General features: G+C 33.4%; 2 protein-coding genes across 2 annotated transcripts in view; one reads left to right on the top strand and one right to left on the bottom strand.

Annotated features, from left to right (window-relative positions):
- Positions 1 to 23,356, bottom strand: part of LOC142350947 (calcium-binding protein 39-like) — a 613,053-nt gene that overhangs the window by 123,156 nt on the left and 466,541 nt on the right. The window lies entirely within an intron of this gene.
- The window catches only part of LOC142350564 (uncharacterized), a 108,174-nt gene that overhangs the window by 70,406 nt on the left and 14,412 nt on the right, over positions 1 to 23,356 (top strand). Inside the window, exons 6-7 of the mRNA XM_075402414.1 lie at positions 2,777 to 2,880; positions 12,734 to 12,938. Coding sequence (XP_075258529.1) covers positions 2,777 to 2,880; positions 12,734 to 12,938 — 309 coding nt within the window. The remainder of the gene's footprint in view (positions 1 to 2,776; positions 2,881 to 12,733; positions 12,939 to 23,356) is intronic.

The raw sequence follows: 23,356 nt of genomic DNA, 5'->3' as shown, positions 1-23,356 counted from the left end.
TTTGGTACAGTAGTTTTGGAGAAATTGTCAAACACATGAAGCGTACCCGCGAATTTTGGGCTAATGGGAGACACCAACTTCTCAAACAATTGAGCAGAACGGCTAAAAACGGTGCAACGTGGACAAGTCCACTTAGTCAACGTAATTCAAGTCCACTTAGTAGTTATGAACACCCAAGACCACTACTGTGAACTGGGAGAAAATTCCCACCTCGCCCTTGAGGCTGGTGTCTTTTGTGTGATTTGACAAAAAAAGATTTGGAACAAGAATTATTAAAAGCACCACAGAACTCAAATGCCATTTTTTGAAACAGTTTTTTTCTTTCTATGAGATGACTTTAAGATTGGTTGAACGAACTAATATATCATTTTTACAATTAGTTTGTTGCGGTACATTGCAAAATATCAGAAATAAAAAACTCCGAATGTTGCTTTCTCTTTGTCCCAAAAAGAAGCATTACCTAGCATAAGATCAAAAACGAAGTTAATGTTTGATTTACCAGAAAGCCAAGGTTGATTTTCTGACATCAAGATTGAACAATAAATCGAATGAAAGAAGAACAAAAGATGAATTTTCAAAAACACATCGATTTTTCTTAATGAAAACACTTCAAGGACATTAACACTAACAGCTATCAACTGAAGGCATCATGGGTTAATTTAAATCTCCTTAGGAAGATAATTAGACTTCAAATTAATTGGAATTTTTTTACTACAACAAGAACATGCTAAATTACGGACAGGATCAGTAAGAAAAAGTCCCAACTGTTTGTTTCTCTAAAAATAATTTGTTTTAATGAAAGATAAGAGAAATATTGAAATATTTCTGTTTTTATTAGATAAATTGAACTTTAAAAAGACGGATTTGATTGCCTCGAGTAATTTCTATTTATTTGTCGGAAAGTTGTATGTGAATTCAAAATCTTGCAAGAATCTTGCAAGATTCTTGCAAGATTTCACATTCAAAAGGCGTTGACGAAAAAAGTCATTTATTTTCAGTTTTGCTGATCAAGAATTCTGATATAAGTCATGATATTTGGTTTTCAGTTAGATTTAGCTACCAAAAACACATAAATAATTTTTCCGGAATTCAAAATCTTGCAAGATTCTTGCAAGATTCTTGCAAGATTTTGAATCCTGGCTATTTTTTTTTTCATTGAATTAGGCTTCGTAACTTGTTCAGTAAACAAAAACTTGCTTCAAAGATGTTTCCTAAAACACTTGTACCCAGATTTATTTTTTGGCCTTGATTGATATCTTGCAAGATTCTTGCAAGAATCTTGCAAGTTTTGAATCATCTTGCAAGATTCTTGCAAGATTTGAATCCGCTCATCACTAGGGTAGAGATAGTTTTTTAGGTGATTTGAATGAGAACAAATTTCCCAGCACAAACTTTGCATATCATAACTGGTTCTTGAAGGAAAACTATAATCTATATATGATCATGCAGAAAAAAAGTAAACAAAAATGTATCGGGTAGATTTAAAGTTTGGACAGCAACAGTTATCATCTAATATCAAAACTACAGAAAGATGATAAATTTAGTAAATAATAGGAATGATTAGAAATTGTTCTAAATGCGACAAAATTTCTCAATAATTTTCCAGAATTATTATTTTGAGGGGAGAGAAAATAATTCAGCGCTAGAACGAGTTCAAATTAGAAAGACCTTAAGACTTAATTTTTTTTAATTATCGAGAACCTTTTTGCGGCAAGCTTGTTGCGAATTGAAATGACAAATACAACATGTTGCTTAGCTCTTCATAAGTTTGGCAGGAATATTCTAAGAAATGTGTCATATTCAAACTAAAGTTTTAATTATTGTTAATTAATCAATACAATTCCTGAAACAAAAAATATTCCTTTGTGAAAACCCAGTTAATGTCATTGGTCTTGGAAACAGCGGTCAGTGTTTTTTAAGCTTCTTGTAAAACCATTTGGATTTAATTTTTGTTATTGGAGAAGCATACGCATCATACATGGCTTCGTGTGATCACAGGAAGAGTATCAAAATTCTTCACAAAAACTTTTGCGTGTCCTCAAATGTTTTAAAAACGTCCGTATTAGTCTGTCCCTGGCATTTTGAGAACCACTGAAAAAAGAATATGATTCACTTTTTTGTTTTGTTAACGTAATAATAAAAATAATATATCAACTTGTTTGATTGTAGGAAAAACGGTCACAATTTTGTTTATCTTTCAGCAATTATTAATAGAAAAGAGCATATTCTTCGATTGGTAGTTTTCTGTATCATTTCATTACGACTATCGGAAATCATGCAAAATAAATATATCTTTTTTCTTCTAGTAATCACACTTATCGTTGTATCAAATTAAGCAAAATGTAGTATTGCAAACCAGACCAGTTCTTCGTTTTGTCTGCCATCTTTTTTATACTTAAATTAAATTGAGTTACGGTAGCTGCTTTGATTTTCTGACTGTAGAGACTTCTACTTTTATCAAGAAAGGATTAATGGAAAATCCGGGTCTATTCTGTCCCCCCCCCCCAATTGTTTTTTATGATTCTCAATTACAAATTATATGTTGTTATATAGCACGTTACTATGTGATAAAATAGCACGTGCGCCTGTGTGTCATTATGCTGACTAAGCTGGGGGGGGGGGGGCAAAAGAGAATAGATCCGAAAATCCTTATCAGCATGTTACTCAAAACTAACATTATCCTATTCCCTTTATCAGTGCATTTTTCAAATATATATATTTTATTCCTTATTTTTTTTTATAAATGATGATTAACGTCAACAATTTCTTGTTTTAGGTAACCCTTCAGTTCCTTATTAACGCTGAAGTTGGATCTGAGATTGTTGTAAACTACATTGGACGATACTCGGGTCACATGAACTATACCATTTTTCCATACAAGTATGTCTTATGGACCTCCAAGCTATGTTTCAAATTTTTAAGAACTTCTAATATCTCAGTCAGTCATCTAACAGAACACATGAAAAAGTTTCGGTCAAAACTTACGCAAAGATTACAAAAACCGTCTTTGATTGAAAGATTGAAGTTTAGAGATATGTGTTTAGAAAATTAAGAGATAGATCCTTGTTATACATATTCCACTCCTGGATTGACATGGTTGTGTGGATTGAAATATACCAATGTTGAACCTAAATATTATAAAGAAAATACAGTTTATATTTATGATACAATACAGCAAGGTATTAGAGGAGGATTATCTTTCGTGTTAGGTGATTGTCAGGTAAAATGAATGAATAAACAGATAGATCCTGAGTATACTGTGAAAGAGAAATATTTAAAGTATTTAGACTTCAATTCATTGTATGCTTCTGTTATGTTGCAAGCTTTACCTATTGGACAAATAAAAGTATGTGATGATGTAGTTTATACTAGATCTAGCTCTACTAAAGGATATATCTATACGGTTGATGTAAAGTATAATGATGGGTTGAAACAGAAAACAAAAAAGTATCCATTCTTTCCAGAAAAGACAAAAGCTAATGTAGATCAGTTTACAGATTATCAAAAAGAAAATAAAAAGAAAATACATAAACCTAATGAGAAGTTGATGTTAAAGTTAACAGATAAGGTAAATTATGTAATAGATGGAGAGATGTTAGATTGGTATTTGAGTAATGGTTTAGGATTAGAAAATGTTACAATTAAGCAAAAGTTAGAGTACAGTAAAAGTGAGAGGTTAAAGCTTTTATTGAGTTTAATATTCAGAAAAGAAAGGAAACAAAAGCAAAGGGAGATAAGTTTGGAGATGTATGCTTTAAATAAAAGAATAATGCCTTCTATGGAAAATCAATAGAAAATGTTTATAATAGACAAGATGTAGAGTCAGTTAATGATGTAGATAGATATATTAAATAAGTAAAAAAAATGTTAGTTTTAAATATGCCCTAGAGTTTGATGATGACCTAATGGCAGTACATAAAACAAGAAGTAATGTTAAGTTAGATAAGTTTAATTATATTGGATTTGCTATATTGGAGAAAGCTAAACTATTTATGTATAAAGCTATATATGATTACTTTGAGAAAGAGTTAATTGCTAGTTAAAAAAATACAGATACTGATAGTATATTTATAAACATAAAAATTCCATTGGGTAGTACTATAGAAAAGGAAATGATTAAGATAAGGGGTATATTACATAATAATGAGTTAGGTAAGATGAAAGATGAAATACCTAATGATACTATTATAAAAGCTTGTTTCCTTAAAGCTAAAGCATATTGTTACACCTCAGTTAAAGGAGAAGAAGAAAAGAAGTTCAAAGGAATAACTAAAGCTACTATTAGAAACCAAATTAATTTGGAAGGTTATACTAATGCTATATATGAATGTATAACAAAATATGTAACTAATTAAACTATTGATAGTAAAAGGCATCATTTAGAAAATAAGGAAAAGTATAAGTTAGCTATAGATCCATTTGATGATAAGGGCATTAGAGATAGTAATGGTGAATTTATATTTTAGTGAAAAAAAACACTAATCACTGTGTTTCCACCGATCTCTGTGTTTTTGACTATATACCCATCACAGTTTGTCCCATATACAGTCTCACAGCAGGGATCATCATTTTTAAGAACTGTGAATTTGGTTTTTTTTATCTCACTTAGTTTTATAGTAATTCATCAAATCGGGGGACGTTCACTGGAGTCAGTGAGGAAGGAACCCCAAACCTTCCGTTTGCTAAAGCAACTTAACTACACTTGATGATTTAACCGCTACGCCAAGTGAGACAGAAAATTTTAGTTTTAGATTGATTAAATATTGATGGCAGAACATATGAAAATTTTTTTATTTTTTAATATTTTTTCAATTTTTATTCAAGTTTTCTTTTGTGTTCAAGTTTTTTCGCAAGTTGGTTTACGTGCTTTTTACACGGTCTCTCTAGTTACACTAGTATCTGGGATACGTCCACCGGAGTCAGTGGGGATTGAATCCGAACTATCCGTCTGATAATGGATAATTACCAGCTTAACTCTGTACTAGTGGATTGCACTAAGTGAGATAGGAAATGATAGTTTTTAATTGTATAAGAATGGGAATATAGAGTGAAATATAAATGGAAATAGAGTAATGTGTATATGGCTGTCGAAGTGGCTCCAGGGCACGGAGGCAGCCATATACACATTACTTTTTTGCAGCTAGCTTGTTGCGAGTTGAAACGACAAATAGAACATGTTGCTTAGCTCTTCATGAGTTTGGCAGGAATATTCTAAGAAATGTGTCATATTCAAATTAAAATTTTAATTATTGTTAATTAATCAATACAATTCCTGAAACAAAAAATATTCCTTTGTGAAAACCCAGTTAATGTCATTGGTCTTGGAAACAGCGGTCAGTGTTTTTTAAGCTTCTTGTAAAACCATTTGGATTTAATTTTTGTTATTGGAGAAGCATACGCATCATACATGGCTTCGTGTGATCACAGGAAGAGTATCAAAATTCTTCACAAAAACTTTTGCGTGTCCTCAAATGTTTTAAAAACGTCCGTTAGTCTGTCTCTGGCATTTTGAGAACCACTGAAAAAAGAAGATGATTCACTTTTTTGTTTTGTTAACGTAATAATAAAAATAATATATCACATTGTTTGATTGTAGGAAAAACGGTCACAATGTTGTTCATCTTTCAGCAATTATTAATACAAAAAGAGCATATTTTTCGCTTAGTAGTTTTCTGTATGATTTCGTTATAACTATCGGAAATCATGCAAACTAAATATATCTTTTTTAATTCTAGTAGTCACATCTATCCTGGGATCAAGTTCAGCAAAATGTATGATTGCAAATCAGATTGGTTCTTCGTTTTGTCTGCCATCTTTTTTATACTTAAATTAGATTGAGTTACGGTAGCTGCTTTGATTTTCTGACTGTAGAGACTTCTACTTTTATCAAGAAAGGATTAATGGGAAATCCGGGTCTATTCTGTCCCCCCCAATTGTTTTTTATGACTCTCAATTACAAATTATATGTTGTTATATAGCACGTTACTATGTGATAAAAAAGCACGTGCGCCTGTGTGTCATTATGCTGACTAAGCTGGGGGGGGGGGCAAAAGAAAATAGATCTGAAAATCCTTATCAGCATGTTACTCTAAACTAACATTATCCTATTCCCTTTATCAGTGCATTTTTCAAAAATATATATTTTATTCCTTATTTTTTTTATAAATGATGATTAACGTCAACAATTTCTTGTTTTAGGTAACCCTTCAGTTCCTTATTAACGCTGGAGTTGATCTGAGATTGTTGTAAACTACATTGGACGATACTCGGGTCACATGAACTATACCATTTTTCCATACAAGTATGTCTTATGGACCTCCAAGCTATGTTTCAAATTTTTAAGAACTTCTAATATCTCAGTCAGTCATCTAACAGAACACATGAAAAAGTTTCGGTCAAAACTTACGCAAAGATTACAAAAACCGTCTTTGATTGAAAGATTGAAGTTTAGAGATATGTGTTTAGAAAATTAAGAGATAGATCCTTGTTATACATATTCCACTCCTGGATTGACATGGTTGTGTGGATTGAAATATACCAATGTTGAACCTAAATATTATAAAGAAAACACAGTTTATATTTATGATACAATACAGCAAGGTATTAGAGGAGGATTATCTTTCGTGTTAGGTGATTGTCAGGTAAAATTAATGAATAAACAGATAGATACTGAGTATACTGTGAAAGAGAATTATTTAAAGTATTTAGACTTCAATTCATTGTATGCTTCTGTTATGTTGCAAGCTTTACCTATTGGACAAATAAAAGTATGTGATGATGTAGTTTATACTAGATCTAGCTCTACTAAAGGATATATCTATACGGTTGATGTAAAGTATAATGATGGGTTGAAACAGAAAACAAAAAAGTATCCATTCTTTCCAGAAAAGACAAAAGCTAATGTAGATCAGTTTACAGATTATCAAAAAGAAAATAAAAAGAAAATACATAAACCTAATGAGAAGTTGATGTTAAAGTTAACAGATAAGGTAAATTATGTAATAGATGGAGAGATGTTAGATTGGTATTTGAGTAATGGTTTAAGATTAGAAAATGTTACAATTAAGCAAAAGTTAGAGTACAGTAAAAGTGAGAGGTTAAAGCTTTTATTGAGTTTAATGTTCAGATTAGAAAGGAAACAAAAGCAAAGGGAGATAAGTTTGGAGATGTATGCTTTAAATAAAAGAATAATTCCTTCTGTGGAAAATCAATAGAAAATGTTTATAATAGACAAGATGTAGAGTCAGTTAATGATGTAGATAGATATATTAAATAAGTAAAAAAATGTTAGTTTTAAATATGCCCTAGAGTTTGATGATGACCTAATGGCAGTACATAAAACAAGAAGTAATGTTAAGTTAGATAAGTTTAATTATATTGGATTTGCTATATTGGAGAAAGCTAAACTATTTATGTATAAAGCTATAAATGATTACTTTGAGAAAGAGTTAATTGGTAGTTAAAAAATACAGATACTGATAGTATATTTATAAACATAAAATTTCCATTGGGTAGTACTGTAGAAAAGGAAATGATTAAGATAAGGGGTATATTACATAATAATGAGTTAGGTAAGATGAAAGATGAAATACCTAATGATACTATTATAAAAGCTTGTTTCCTTAAAGCTAAAGCATATTGTTACACCTCAGTTAAAGGAGAAGAAGAAAAGAAGTTCAAAGGAATAACTAAAGCTACTATTAGAAACCAAATTAATTTGGAAGGTTATACTAATGCTATATATGAATGTATAACAAAATATGTAACTAATTAAACTATTGATAGTAAAAGGCATCATTTAGAAAATAAGGAAAAGTATAAGTTAGCTATAGATCCATTTGATGATAAGGGCATTAGAGATAGTAATGGTGAATTTATATTTTAGTGAAAAAAAACACTAATCACTGTGTTTCCACCGATCTCTGTGTTTTTGACTATATACCCATCACAGTTTGTCCCATATACACTCTCACAGCAGGGATCATCATTTTTAAGAACTGTGAATTTGGTTTTTTTATCTCACTTATTTTTATAGTAATTCATCAAATCGGGGGACGTTCACTGGAGTCAGTGAGGAAGGAACCCCAAACCTTCCGTTTGCTAAAGCAACTTAACTACACTCAATGATTTAACCGCTACGCCAAGTGAGACAGAAAGTTCTAGTTTTAGATTGATTAAATATTGATGGCAGAACATATGAAAATTTTTTATTTTTTAATATTTTTTCAATTTTTATTCAAAATTTCTTTTGTGTTCAAGTTTTTTCGCAAGTTGGTTTACGTGCTTTTTACACGGTCTCTCTAGTTACACTAGTATCTGGGATATGTCCACCGGAGTCGGTGGGGATTGAACCCGAACTATCCGTCTGATAATGGATAATTACCAGCTTAACTCTGTACTAGTGGATTGCACTAAGTGAGATAGGAAATGATAGTTTTTAATTGTATAAGAATGGGAATATAGAGTGAAATATAAATGGAAATAGAGTAATGTGTATATGGCTGTCGAAGTGGCTCCAGGGCACGGAGGCAGCCATATACACATTACTTTTTTGCAGATAGCTTGTTGCGAGTTGAAACGACAAATAGAACATGTTGCTTAGCTCTTCATGAGTTTGGCAGGAATATTCTAAGAAATGTGTCATATTCAAATTAAAATTTTAATTATTGTTAATTAATCAATACAATTCCTGAAACAAAAAATATTCCTTTGTGAAAACCCAGTTAATGTCATTGGTCTTGGAAACAGCGGTCAGTGTTTTTTTAACCTTCTTGTAAAATTATTTGGATTTAATTTTTGTTATTGGAGAAGCATACGCATCATACATGGCTTCGTGTGATCAGAGGAAGAGTATCAAAATTCTTCAAGAAAACTTTTGCGTGTCCTCAAATGTTTTAAAAACGTCCGTTAGTCTGTCCCTGGCATTTTGAGAACCACTGAAAAAGGAAGATGATTCACTTTTTTGTTTTGTTAACGTAATAATAAAAATAATATATCAACTTGTTTGATTGTAGGAAAAACGTTCACAATGTTGTTCATCTTTCAGCAATTATTAATACAAAAAGAGCATATTTTTCGCTTAGTAGTTTTCTGTATGATTTCGTTATAACTATCGGAAATCATGCAAAAATCTTTTTTAATTCTAGTAATCACATTCATCCTTGTATCAAGTTAATCAAAATGTATGATTGCAACTCACTCAGATCAGTACTTCGTTTTGTCTACTATCTTTTGAGCTTTTTTACAATTAAATTGAGCTACTGTAGCTGCTTTGATTTTCTGACTGTACAAACTTCTACTTTTATCAAGAAAGGATTAATGGAAAATCCGGGTCTATTCTGTCCCCCCCCCCCCCCAATTGTTTTTTATGACTCTGAATTACAAATTATATGTTGTTATATAGCACGTTACTATGTGATAAAATAGCATGTGCGCCTGTGTGTCATTATGCTGACTAAGCTGGGGGGGGCAAACAGAATAGATCCGAAAATCCTTATCAGCATGTTACTCAAAACTAACATTATCCTATTCCCTTTATCAGTGCATTTTTCAAATATATATATTTTATTCCTTATTTTTTTTATAAATGATGGTTAACGTCAACAATTTCTTGTTTTAGGTAACCCTTCAGTTCCTTATTAACGCTGGAGTTGGATCTGAGATTGTGGTAAACTACATTGGACGATACTCGGGTCACACGAACTATACCATTTTTCCATACAAGTATGTTTTATGGACCACCAATCTATGTTTCAAACTCCCAGGTTGAGGTCCAGACCCAAATTGACTTCTGATCAGACCCAGTCGAGCGCACACCCGTGTGTTCCCAGACCAAAATTACAGGGTCTTTTCCGAATTTCGAGCGCACTACGGTCTGATCATGGTCTGGAGATGGTCTGATCATAACTCCTTCGGTCTGGAAAGTCTGATCAGAATACTTTGAGTCTGGAAAGTCTGATCAGAGATAATTTTGTTCTGGAAAGTCTGATCAGAAGCAATTTTGGGTCTGGACCTCAACCTGGGCTTTTAAGAACTTCTAATATCTCAGTCAGTCATCTAACAGAACACATGAAAAAGTTTCGGTCAAAACTTACGCAAAGATTACAAAAACCGTCTTTGATTGAAATATTGAAAGTTAAAAGTGGATTTTTTTGTTAGGATCTTTGATGAGAGCAAGTTTAGCTTGATTGTATTATATAACTCTAGATTGTTATAAATAGCTGTAAATTTATGTGGAAAATTTTATTTAACTAACTGATTATTTGTATTTGGACTTTTGTGTTTTTAGATAACAAGTTCTGTGGAAGCTTTCAGTGCTGGTGAGCTGTGATTTTTTTGTAAGAGTTATATCAAACTATAGCGTTTCAATTGATATTCAATATAGTTTCACAGAACTCTTAAAAAAACAAAAATCACAGTTCAGCAGTTTAATTGAATTCAAATAAGCAGTTCCATTTCTTCCTTAATGAGAATTTCGTTTTTTTTTCCAATTTACTCCTAATTTTTCTGTCCTTTTTCTCTATGCTTCATTGAATATCGAGAAAACTAATTGTTTGTTTCAATTTTCGTTTCAATAGCTAGCTCGGATCTGTGAGCGTTGTTTTTTTTTATTTGTCGAGCAAAAATTGAAACAAGTATGGACAACAATGATCGATTTGATTGTTCCAAATCAATTTTCTCTATGTCCTACAAAAAAGATCAGATCCTTTTGTTCTACTAAAAAAAGGTTCAAAAAAAATTATGTTAATTTTTTTAAAAAGCTTTCTTTTTGATAAGTTCTGCTGTTGACGCAAAGAATGAAAGCATGTTTGCATATTGTTCTCACAACACTCAATTTTTTTCGGAGAAAAATATTCTTCAATGGGAGGTGTGGAAAAGCAACTTAAAGTTTTGTCCAGACAGTAAATTTGGCTTTATCGCCCATCATCAATATTGACTGTCGATAAAGTTCCAGTCAATTGATTGAAAGTTCTCTGGTTAGGAATATCAGGGAACAATGTTTTTGGAAAAGAATTCACATCACTCCAACAATCAGGTTTTCAAACAATGTAGTTTAAAGTTTGCGTATTTTGTTCTTGCAGCATACAGGAAACGTAAATCACAAAGGAAAATAAAAAATAATTTTTTAAGGAATTTTTTATACCTCAATCAAGCATCGAACAGAAAACAGGAAAAAAGTTCTGTCAAAACTTACGCAAATCTCACAAAAAAAGTCTCACAAAAACAACTAAATAGTGCTTAAAAGGTATATAATTTTACCATTGCATGTTTCAGCTGATGTGATGTATGCATGTATTATTGTGCTCCATATACAAAAAGTCTTCGTGAAAGGAACTAAGACCCCAATTGTTCTGATTCCTCAAACAATTTTGACTGAACAAGATCTGTCTCTGAAAAGAAAATGACTCCATTTTTAAGTCCGAAACATTAGTTGATTTTTTTGTATTTCTGTGAGCTTCAAAAGACGCTATCATCTTATTTGATCAATTTACTCAAGATTTTTTAAAATTTTTGAGAACTAAATTCAGCAATGAGCCGTCATAAGATTTGATGAAGTTTTCGAAAATTGACACAGACCAAATTAGACCATTCTTTTCAAACTTTTCGTCATTCCCTTCCTCCTAAATAATTTGACGTTTTCACGACAGGAGAATTGATTCTGTAAAATTATGAAAACTATTGATGTGTCACTTATGCTTTCGCGTAATCAGAGATCTCCATTCTGGCTGAAAAAAATACAGCTCACTTATTTTCAAAAATAAAATTTCCTTTTTCAATTGTCGCCCTTCTTAAAAGTTTTTTTTTACATGATTGTTAATTAGCCAAATCAATTTTGCTTGTTTATAATCATTTATTGTTCTTTTCGTCTAAATTGCAATTCAATCTATACTCTAAATTTTTGAGTCACTTTGCTCTATGCTTCATTGAAAAAACGAGAGAACTAACTGACTGTAGCAGCTTTCTGTTCAATAGCTAGCGTTGCGTTGTTTTTTCCCTGTCAAGCGTTGGAAAAATTACTTCAATTTTTTATATAGGTGCTACGCAAGTTGGTTACAGATAAAAGAAAAGTTTCAACATCTTTTTAATCAAAGTTTGCAATTCATGGATGCATTGAGTATTTAGGTGTTGTTTTTTCTCAGTAAACAAAAAACACTGAGAGCCTTTCTCTTTAAAAGAAAATTACAAGAACTATGATTGAACAAAAAAATTTAAAAAAAAAACAGTGAGTTCAACCTTTGTTCACGCGTCGGTCTCAGCCGCGCAGCTTGAATAAACAAAAATAAACATCATTAAACTGCAGTTTAATGATGTTTTTTTTTGTTTATTCAAGCTGCGCGGCTGAGACCGATGAGTGAACAAAGGTTGAACTCACTGTTTTTTTTTTAATTTTTTTGTTCAATCATGGTTCTTGTAAATTTTTTAAAGAGAAAGGCTCTCAGTGTTTTTGTTTACTGAGAAAAAAACAACACCTAATTACTCAATGCATCCATGAATGCATCTGAGCAAGAGATGGTTGGTGTGACGTTCAAGTCAGACTTTTGAAATAACTTTAGTAGGGTTAAGTACTCGCTTAAAAAACGCACTTTGTAAGTTTTTATCTCTCGATGAGAACCTCCCACTCTAAAAACTGGCGTTTGTTTGATCTGGCATTTGAGAACTTGCCCGTTAGTGTTTTGGAACAGTCTGCGGAACCAGCCAGCTCTGATCTTTCTGCAAAAATATTGTATTTTAGGCTGATGAATAGACTAATAATACCCAGCCTGGAGCCTTCCGAGAGCTATACTATGACCTTGACCTTGAAAAGTGAAGGTGTCAACTTCAGAACGAGAGTGAAAACATTCGAAGTCCATTTGTACCCTTCCGATGTTGTGATCTCAAATGTTGTGGCGTCGTATCACGAGCTCGCATTTGACTATATAACAGTTGGTGATTTCGCAGTGAGTATAATAAAAATTAAATATTTGAAGCTATACTACCTTCTATACCACTAACGTTATTTTGAGTAAAAATGAAACGGTTTTTTGACAATATTAACTAATTTTTGAACCTCTTTCCTTGAAACTGTGGCAAAGAATTATTTCTGTGTAGTCAGGTTAAAAGGTTTACAATAGTCTATAATTAAGCTGTTTGTATGCATAATATAAGTACTTCTCCAATTTGAGCAAATTAGGGTTTTTAAATAAAATCATTTTCTTTGAAGGTGAGAATTACTCCTGGTTCTCACTAAAAAATCGTCCGGCGAAGTGCATTCTTCATTTTTGCAACTTTTTTGGTATGGTATAATTTTGCAATTAGTGTGTTCTGTTTGCAAAAAAATAATTGAATTAGCATTGTAAATTTAAATTTTGACAACAATCTCTAGCAATTTCATCGCTAAAAATGCTGGCTCTGTGCGCTGAAAATTTTTTTACTCCTATTCACTGCAATTTTTACATATTCTCCGAGAAACCTCTGTCCGGCCGGGAAAAGCTGTGTAGAATGGAATAAAAAAGCTAGCTTGGTGAAAAATGAAACAGCGACAGAAGATTTACGGGTCAATGGTTCACTCATTCCGGAGCAGCGAAAATAAAAATTTCACTGCAGAAAACCAAAAAATCTTGCCAAAATTCACCATGAAAATACAATGATTTTCAACAGTGAATTGTAAGGCTCTTAGCGGTGAATTTTTTTGTATTGATCGCTCTCACCACATACAGCGCTTAAAAAGCGCAATTCTTACAACTATTCACGGCATTCACAGCAATTATTACGTCTTTTAAAATCAATTTTAGCGTTTACACTTCAACCTAGGACACCTCTATTCTAAACAAGAAATATCTGATCATCCCACAAACACGGTGCTGCAATTGAAAACGTAAAGTTGAGACGTTTTTCGTTTCCATTCGGAAGACAAAAAGCTTAAACAGATAGCAACAGCAAGCTAAGCCGATAAATCAGTTTCTTGTAACTCGCATTCGACTGTCATCCGAGAGTTGTATCGGAGATGATACGAGACATTTTCATAGCGAACATGAAAAAGCATTCACTTCAAAAAAAGACATGAAAGTGTTAAAAAAAACAACCAATTCTAATTTTTTGTCCTCAAATTTTTTCATCTGGTTGTGCTTCAATTGTTTTTTCTCTGCAGTTGCAAAATTTCAAAGTGGACGTTGGTTCGATAAAACCTGACAAGAACTTGAAATAAAAAAAATCGGGAGGGTTTCACAAACATTATCATGTTTCATTGGTAACCAATAGTCACTCAAAATGACCCTTAAAATATGAATTTATTTTGGGTTTTTACTTTTGTTGCACATATAGGCACGGACTTGAAGAGCATTATGCTCTTTTTGTGTTCTACTTGAATTGTAATTGGATATGATTGTTTGAAATGTTGTCAAATAATCTCTAATTGAATTAACTATTCTATTCTATTCTAATTTAACGCAGACTAAAAACGTCTTCAAAAACAAACCAGACAGTCAACAGTCTCAAACAAAAGACTGGTAAGTCAATAAAAAAAAGTTTTCTATCAACATAACTTTTACTTTATACATTGTAACGTGCTGCCATTGTAAATGTTTTTGCAAGTACTAGCCACAAAAGATATCCCATTGTAGAATTGACTCTAATACTTTTATTTTAATTGCATAAATGAAAAGATCCAAAAATGTTTGGAGTTATATGATCTCTATAATTTGTGGGCTACCTTGATCGACTAATAAATTTGAAAAAAATTCGAACCTAATTCTGTCGAACTTTTTCAGATTAAAATTAGATTGTTCCCTCATTGGTGATTGATTGAGCGTTTTTTTTTCAAACTAAACTGTTATTAAACAGTTGTAACGTGCTATTAAACAGTTATTAAACAGAGTCAGCCAATTAAAATTATATGGCTTTGGATGTTTTTCATCATTTGGAATATTTCTTCTCTTCTACAATTGACCAAATTTTTATTTAATACTTTTTCGTATGTTTAATAAAATGCGATTTCATAGAAATGCGTCGAGGGATCTGATTTGAAGAGTAAAATTAATCTCAAGGTGTAATTATTCTAAGCGTAAGGTTATATATAACAAAAAAATCGAGAGATCAAATATTCAGGAAACGTTGTTTTAGTTAAATTCTATACGAATGCCGACGTCTCAGCTACCAACTGATAAGTAAAATCTCGTATTTAAGCCATTTCCTAACCTCTTCATATGATTCACAAGACACATTTAGAACACTCATATTAGTGAAAACCCGGTAGCGAATTTCAAATCAGTGATTTTATAAAGGTTTAATTTTTTAATAAAGTTGCGAAAAATGGATTTAAGGTTGTGAAAAATGAATTAAGAAGATTGGTTGCAATAAATAGAACTGCGTATTACTGAATTACTGAAGTGATTTTTTCACTGTTCAATTGCACGCACCGATATCAAGGATTGAGATGTTAGCCTTTTTGAAGCCTTAGTTTCTGTTTTTTTTTAAATTAAGTAAATTATGATTGCAGTTTCTGTTTTCTCTAGTGTATTAAGATAGTTTGCCAACATTTCAGAGCAATTCTTACTTTGCGAAGAATTATACTAATTATAATAGAAAATTCAAATTATAATTATAATTTCATGGAAGCAATAGAATAGGAGTAGTGATGTGTCTTTCTGGGCAAACTACGGGGGGGGGACATAATTGTCTTCCCGTGAACACTACGGGGGGGGGGGGGGCACAAGTGTCTTCCTGGGCAAACTACAGGGTGGGACACTTTGAAATTCTTTCTCCATATTTCCCCTGCCATGCATGAAACTAATCTCAGGAAACCATTTTCCCTCCACTTGCGTGACTGGTTTGCCGCTTTGGGCTTGAAGCCATTTTAACTACCACCGCTTTTGCTTTGAAAGTTAATTCGTCATATGTCTGCGCCAGGGTACTTTAATCTTGTTTTGGTCTGGGCCCATTTCAACATTTTACCCACAGTTATACAGAACCTACACACCCAATACCAGAATACGAATTCCAAATGCCACCAAGGCGAAAACGTTGCTTGTTGGACTGCTTTCTGTGTCGCTCCAAATTTTTAAATTCTAAAGATCTTTTTACTCATTTTGAAGAAATACACCCCAACAATTTTAGATATCAATGTGAAAACTGCAATCAGAAAATTTGGCGTTTAATTGACACACGATACCACCAGTGTGAAAATTCAGCAGTTATTGCGTCCCCTCTAAATATCCAAAACCCTGTTTTAAGGTGTAAAATTTGTTACAAAGTTTTTACCCAGCAAAATGGTTTGACTAACCATGTTAAGTCATTCCCCCATGGAAATTATTCTTAGTCGTCGTGGAATCCCGATAAAACGGCGTTAGAGAAACCTTTTATTTGTCTTCTTTTTATAATAAAGTTTCAATTTTTACATTAATTTGTATTTAGTTTATATGAATGCTTTTAATAATTTATCCATGCACTTCAACTACAACTAAATGTAATTTATCAGTTATCTTCACTGCTTGAATTGTATAATACTAGACGTCTGCGTTTTGGTGTTGGTTCTATTATAAGACTATTACTTGAAGATAAATCAGACATATCACTATTATTGCTTGCTTTGCTTTCAACTGCTTCCAATTCTAGAAAAGAATTGTCAATGGCTGGCGGGGAAATTGCGTAGGGTTCATTCCAGTCAACAATATCTTGATCAAGCTCACTTTCTGAATAATCGGGCTGATTGAATCCTGGATCGGGGGAGAAAAAATATTGTTTTCAGATATCACATTTTCCGGGGCTGGTTGTGAAATTGAATCCAAGTCGCTTTCGTTTTCTGACTCCCAATCCCAATCATTTAATATAACATTGTGAAATGCAAATTCTCTAATATTTTTATGTCCAAATGGTAGGGAGTTTATTGGGTCAAGGTAAAACCGCTTGTCACAGTAGGCCGAAAGCGCAACTCTGTTTTGATCCAGTGTCATCAACTCATGTTTTCTGATTTGATGGTCACATTTTTGACGCGGACAATTTCCCCGCTGTTCAATACTCTCTTGAAGACCTCGTGCTTTAGTTGCTTTTGTCCCTCATGTGTTATTCCCTTTGCACTTTTCTTCTGACAGTCTGGAAGAACATTACAATCAATCGATTTTCTTTTTTAATCTATGTGCTTTCCTAATCTAGGTTTCAATGTTCCTGTTATATTAAAAAGACGCTTCCATGAATTTGGTTAGTTTCAAAACTGGAATTTGTTTTAATAAAATATAATGTTACACATACCCTTCGTTTGTATTGAAAACATTTTGGGTTTCAAGCCACAGAACTCTTCCATTACCACCCCCGCCAGTTCGTCTTTAAATTTGAGAGTTACCATATGATTTTCTGTGTTGTACAATGCGTTATCAGAAGGATAGTTGGAGAAATCGAACTCTGTGTTGACTTCTGCTCGTGCTAGCTCATCATACAAGTCATCACAATCAACAGCATAGGTAAGTGAGTCCGTATCAGAGTATAAAAGTTCACACTTGAACCACTGTTTCATATTCTCGTAGTGAAATCGAAAAATGAATGCTTTTGAAAGATCCAGAATTGAAGCACCACTTTTGTAGGTTGCACCCAGTTTATTTTCGTTTTTCTTGTAGTCACGACTGCCATGTTTTCATCAAAAATTTTAAAGGATTTCATGTTAAACTTATCTGTGTGGTTGAGGAGAGCTCGTTCATCTCGGACCAGGAAAGCGTTAACTCGATTTCGCATGCTTTCACAACACTTTCCAAAAGCAGAGTTGTTCATGAGTTTGAAGAAGTTTTCAGCAATTTTGCTGGTTGCTGCTTTTCGCAATCTTGTGTTCAGTTCGATACACTTTGCCATCCACTTTGATTGTCTGAACTTGAGCACCTTGTGCAGTTTTGAAACTTTAAGGACGTTTCGTTCATAAATCTTCAACGTTACATAGTGTAGTGTATAATCCTTCTTATCATAGAGGGTTTGAAGCAGTTTGTTGCACTTTGAAACTTTTGGGAGATGATATTCTTCCAAAAGGTCCAACTGGTAACTACTCAACCACATGCTGTCTACAGGTTCTCGGGTGGGTGCCATTGGAAAATCATGGTGAGCATCGTGAATTGAGTCGGGGTAGTCCAAGTCGACGCAGACGATATATCCAAATTCAGCGTCGTCTGGAGTTTGCAAAATTGGTTCAATCGTCACATCTGTGTCCGTCTGGAAGGAATTGAGTGGCAAGCAGAAATCCTTCATGATGCCACCATAGAGGTTATTAGCATCTATGGAGAGACCATATGTTGATTTTTGCGTGTCATCAAAACGTTCTAGATATTTGTTGTTTGGCGTGAACAGTCTGTTTGTGTATACCGAGGACATACCCCCTCGCAACAATTCTTCTGCTATATCAAGATGGTTGCGATCTGTTAGAAGTTCCAGGTCGGGTTGACATATCTTCAGAAAGGCATCGCCCGCTAAGTGTGGTGCTGATAGATATTGAGCACAGTCCAAGCTGTACGAGTCCAGATAGACTGCTCGTAGCCGCTCAAACCAGCAGGCGAGCTGTAGGGTGTCGACTGTCAAGTACAGATCGTGATATCCACCCATGTTTCTACAATCAAATTTTTCGAAGATCAGCTTTGCTTTTTCGTAGTCAGCTTCGGTTTTTGTCACTTTTCCTGATTTGAGTTTGTCGACCCAGCACTTCTTAGGCGGCAATTTTTTAGCTTGAATTTTCTGAAGGTGTCCATGTAGGAGTAGGGGTAGAATCCTTTACCGTACAGTAGTTTCACATCATTTTGGTCACAGTATTCAAAATGGTTATCAAGTATATCGAAACTGTCTTCAGGCAAAGACTGAACTAGTTTATCTACAGTCGACTGCATGAAGCGAAGAGAATCGATAAAGCGAATTTCTTCGTATATGGGTATGACGTTTTGATTTTTGTTCACAATATCTTTGATCAAAACTTTAATGCTAAAACTGATATAATTCTCATCAGTTTGAGATATAATTGAAAATTTATTGTTAGGGTTGAAGTGATGAAGACTCTTTACAACATGATGGAAGTCATATCCTGACAAGTTGTGTGCGATTATGGGGACGAAGCTCTGTGTTCTGCGCTGTAGGTTACACTTCGAGTGAGCCCAGCCAAGAAACTGATTTAAGAAATGGCAGTGATCCAAGACTTTTTCGTTGTCCGCAGAAAAACTAGTTTCGCATATCCAACAGTGAGTCGCAAGCTCTTTTGCTTGTCCAACTGCTCCTGTGAAGTACCTGTGTTTTTGCTTTTTCTCGTAGATATCTTTTACCAGTGTCTCCATTTGCTTCACAAAGACTTCCATGCAATCTTCACCTCTGTACAGATGGAAGAACTCCAAATTTGGACTTCCATGTGAAACGGCTACATAACAGTAACCGCTCGGAATGTGTTTGTCCAACACACGAGTCCCTGAAGTCTGTGGGTTTTGTTCAACTAATGATACCGGAACAATGATTCACTCTAGGTCAAAATAGACAACCAGTGGAAGAGCTGTTTTTGCTTGAAATTTTTTGAAAGCGAGACTGTTGCTGTCCGGCTGAGGTAGCAGAACTTGACAAGTTTCGAATTGATAGCAAAGTTTTTCGTGTTTTTGAAGCGTTTCGTTGTTCGAGCAAACATGAAAACAGTTGCGACAGATTTTTGCGGGTGCATCAATCTGTCGCCCTTGCACTTTTCGAACTAAGTTTACGAGGTCCGTTATCAGCACGTAGTGATAACGTTCACCATCAGTTATCAGTAGGAGATCAGCGACAAAATCAGAGTTGTGCTTTGAAATTCGGAAAGGATACAAACTTTTCTTTTCGTATCGAAAAACGTTCACTTTTACTTCATTACATCTTTCAAACGCGCTTATTTTGTCAATTGGCATCGGCATCGGAAAATCTCCTACTGCTTGATGAGTTAAAGGGTTTGAGCGAGCGTATGTTGCGGGGTTTGTTTTTTTTGCTGTACCGATCCCCAGGTTGCGTGAGGGGGCAACTTTTCCCCTGCAAATGGTAGGCAGCCGTGAAACAATACAAGAAACAGTTTGGATCGTTAAAGTTTCGGATATTGAGCAGGCATTTTAGAGCGCTAAGCTCAGTTGGGAGTGCTATATAGGTTGATCCCCGAATAGGGTTGAATTTTGCAAATCGAATTTCGAGTTTTTCTACCTTTTCAATAATCCAACCACTTCCACTTGTGGCATACATTGAAACCACGTTGACAATATGCTGCACGGACTCAAAGAACTGCTCTTCGGAGAGACCATCAGTGTACACAATTTGCATTTCAGCGTTAGCGTAAATTGTTACGTGTTTTTCTTCTTCATTAATCCCCTTAGTGAGTGTAATGCTTAGAGAAAGTTGAACTTTCTGAGGACCTTCGAGGGTCTTTTGACGTATAAGTTCATTGATGTGATACCTCGATGAGTTCATGAAAGACAAAACGTCCATGTGATCATTACCTTCAATCTCGTAGATCTCCAGAGCACCTCGAATTGACGACTGTACTGGAACTGCTTGATTATTGCTTTGGCCTCTGTTCCAAACAGGCAACCCGTGAGCATTCTTCAGATGTTGATGAAAGTTACTCTGGTTGTTGAAAACCGGAGTGCAGTAGGCACACTGATTTTGGACTTCTCCACCGTGCTCCCGTCGGGTGTGTTGATTCATTATCAGAATGTTGTGACTCTCAAAACCACAAGTGCTAAACTCCAAGGCAGGGAATTCCGGTTGAACTCCATGAACTCGCTGTTTGTGTCTTCGAAGGCTTCTTTTGTCAGCCAGTTCCTTTGCGCACATTTCACACGGTTGGGTCATTTTTGAGTTTTTCAATATATTTCTTTCGAAAATTCAACTGACTGCTTTACTGAGAAAACGACTGAGCAAATGAAGTCAAATTGTAACAACAGTTAACTGGTACAATTAGAGGGAGTGTTAGTTGGTTGAAAGTTGTGTTCAACACGAGAAAAAATTCCCTATAAGGGTGTGCTTGCACTTTGACACAATTTGCCTGGTTTGGAACCCAAATCTTGGTAGGAGTGTAGATCAACTTTAACCCATGTTAACGTTTGACCAATAAGCGGTGTGTTCATGTTTCAGAACTACTCATTTCCATTATTTCCATGCAAGGTAAAAGTTTATTGTGTAGTTTTAGTTATATCTGTTATCTACCACAACTGAAACATAGCTAACGCAGTATACTTACAATATACTCTTTTCTGTCGGGAAACAGTTCAAGTGTTCAAAATACTCTTCTACGAAAGTTGTTTTAGACTTTCTCTACTCTTCGAGGGTTGTATTGAAGTTCCGTTCTAATTTCAACCTTAGTATCAGTTTTCACTTTTAGGTTTCTGGAATACTAGGCAGTATTCTTAAACTATTGACTAAAATTGTTCTAGACTGCTATTATCAGCGTGTTTCATGTGAACATAAAGTAATTCCATGAAAGACACTCTATCTTATCAATTTGCAAAAGTAAATTGTAGCTATATATAAGACAAAGATAGGTCGAAAGCAATTGAAATTAAGGATTTGATATTTACCACTAGTACTGATAACACATTTAACAAATGTCATTTGGTGAAAACCATAAATGTGGTTGTGGAATAACTAAATGCATTCTATTTACAGAAAATGAACTTCTTTAGTGCTTAAAAACCTTTTTCTACTATATGATGAACAAAATAAAAGTTTTTTGTAACTACTTAAGTATTGAGATTTTTGCACTTTAACAGAATTCCTACATATGAAAATTGACTTTTTACCATTTAAAAACCTTTTTTTACCCTATGGTGTTTAAAATAAAAGTTTTTTGTAACTATTTTTGTAGTGAGAATTTTGCACTTTTACAGAATTCCTACATATGAAAATTGACTTTTTACCATTTAAAAACCTTTTTTTACCTTATGGTTAATAAAATATAAAATTTTTGTAACAACTTATGTAGTTAGATTTTTGCACTTTTACAGATTTCCTACATATGAAAATTGACTTTTTACCATTTAAAAACCTTTTTCTTTACCCTATGGTTAGTAAAATAGAAGTTTTTTGTAACTACTTAAGTAGTGAGATTTTTGCACTTTTACAGAATTCCTACATATGAAAAATGACTTTTTACCATTTAAAAACCTTTTTCTTTACCCTATGGTTAGTAAAATAGAAGTTTTCTGTAACTACTTAACTAGTGAGAATTTTGCACTTTTACGGAATTCCTACATATGAAAATTGACTTTTTACCATTTAAAAACCTTTTTTCACTATTTGGTCAAAAAAATAAAAGTTCTTTATAACTACCTAAGTAGTGAGATTTTTGCCTTTTTACTGAAATCCTACATATGAAAATTGACTTTTTACCATTTAAAAACCTTTTTTTACACTATGGTGAATAAAATAAAAGTTTTTTTAACTATTTAAGTAGTGAGAATGTTGCAGTTTTACAGAATTCCTACATATGAAAATTGACTTTTTACCATTTAAAAACCTTTTTTTACTATATGGTGAATAAAATAAAAGTTCTTTATAACTGCTTAATTAGTGAGATTTTTCCACTTTTACTGAGTTCCTACATCTGAAAATTGACTTTTTACCATTTAAAAACCTTTTTTTACCCTATGGTTAGTAAGATAAAAATTTTTTGAAACTACTTAAGTAGTGAAAATTTTCCACTTTTACAGAATTCCTATATACGAAAATTGACTTTTTACCACTTAAAAACCTTTTTTTACTGTATGGTTAGTAAAATAAAAGTTTTTGGTAACTAGTTAAGTAGTGAGATTTTTGCACTTTTACAGAATTCCTATATATAAAAATCGACTTTTTACCGTTTCAAAACCTTTCATTCTTCAATATGTGTTTTAAACAGAGCTTTGCTTGCTGTGTTTTTATGTTATAATATGTGAGATTAATTTCTTTCAACGTTTACTAGCTAACAATTTGACGGAATACTTTTTTGGTTCTGCCTTGTCTTGCCCGTTTTATTCTCTCAACAAAAGAGATATTATGGTTTTCAATTAAAATTACAATTGCAACTTAATATTTTTTTTACACAATCACACCCAAAAAATATTATTAAAGCACACACTTTATTTATTTACAGATTCATAGAAATGGTGACAGTTTCAAAAAGTTTAGTTTAGTCCTCAAATAAATCCATAAGCGGTGTTGGATTAGCACGTTTTTTCTGTGGAGCATTGCATACTTTGGGAGTCTCTGAATTCAAGGGTGTTGTGTGGGTTGAGGTTCTGTACGTTTCGAAGGATACTGTAGCATTCTCTGCGCTCTGGGTTGGTGTCACAAAAGTTGTCTCTGAAAGAAGAGAACTATCGAAATTCGGTTCGAACTGCTCGGTTGACCCCATATTCCAAGACATTTTGTCCATGATTGAAGC

This window comes from Convolutriloba macropyga, chromosome 12 (genome assembly GCF_964194025.1).
Source record: "Convolutriloba macropyga chromosome 12, txConMacr16.3, whole genome shotgun sequence".
NCBI lineage: Eukaryota > Metazoa > Xenacoelomorpha > Acoela > Convolutidae > Convolutriloba > Convolutriloba macropyga.
Note: the sequence above shows the minus strand (reverse complement) of the source record. Positions and strands in the feature narration are given on the sequence as shown.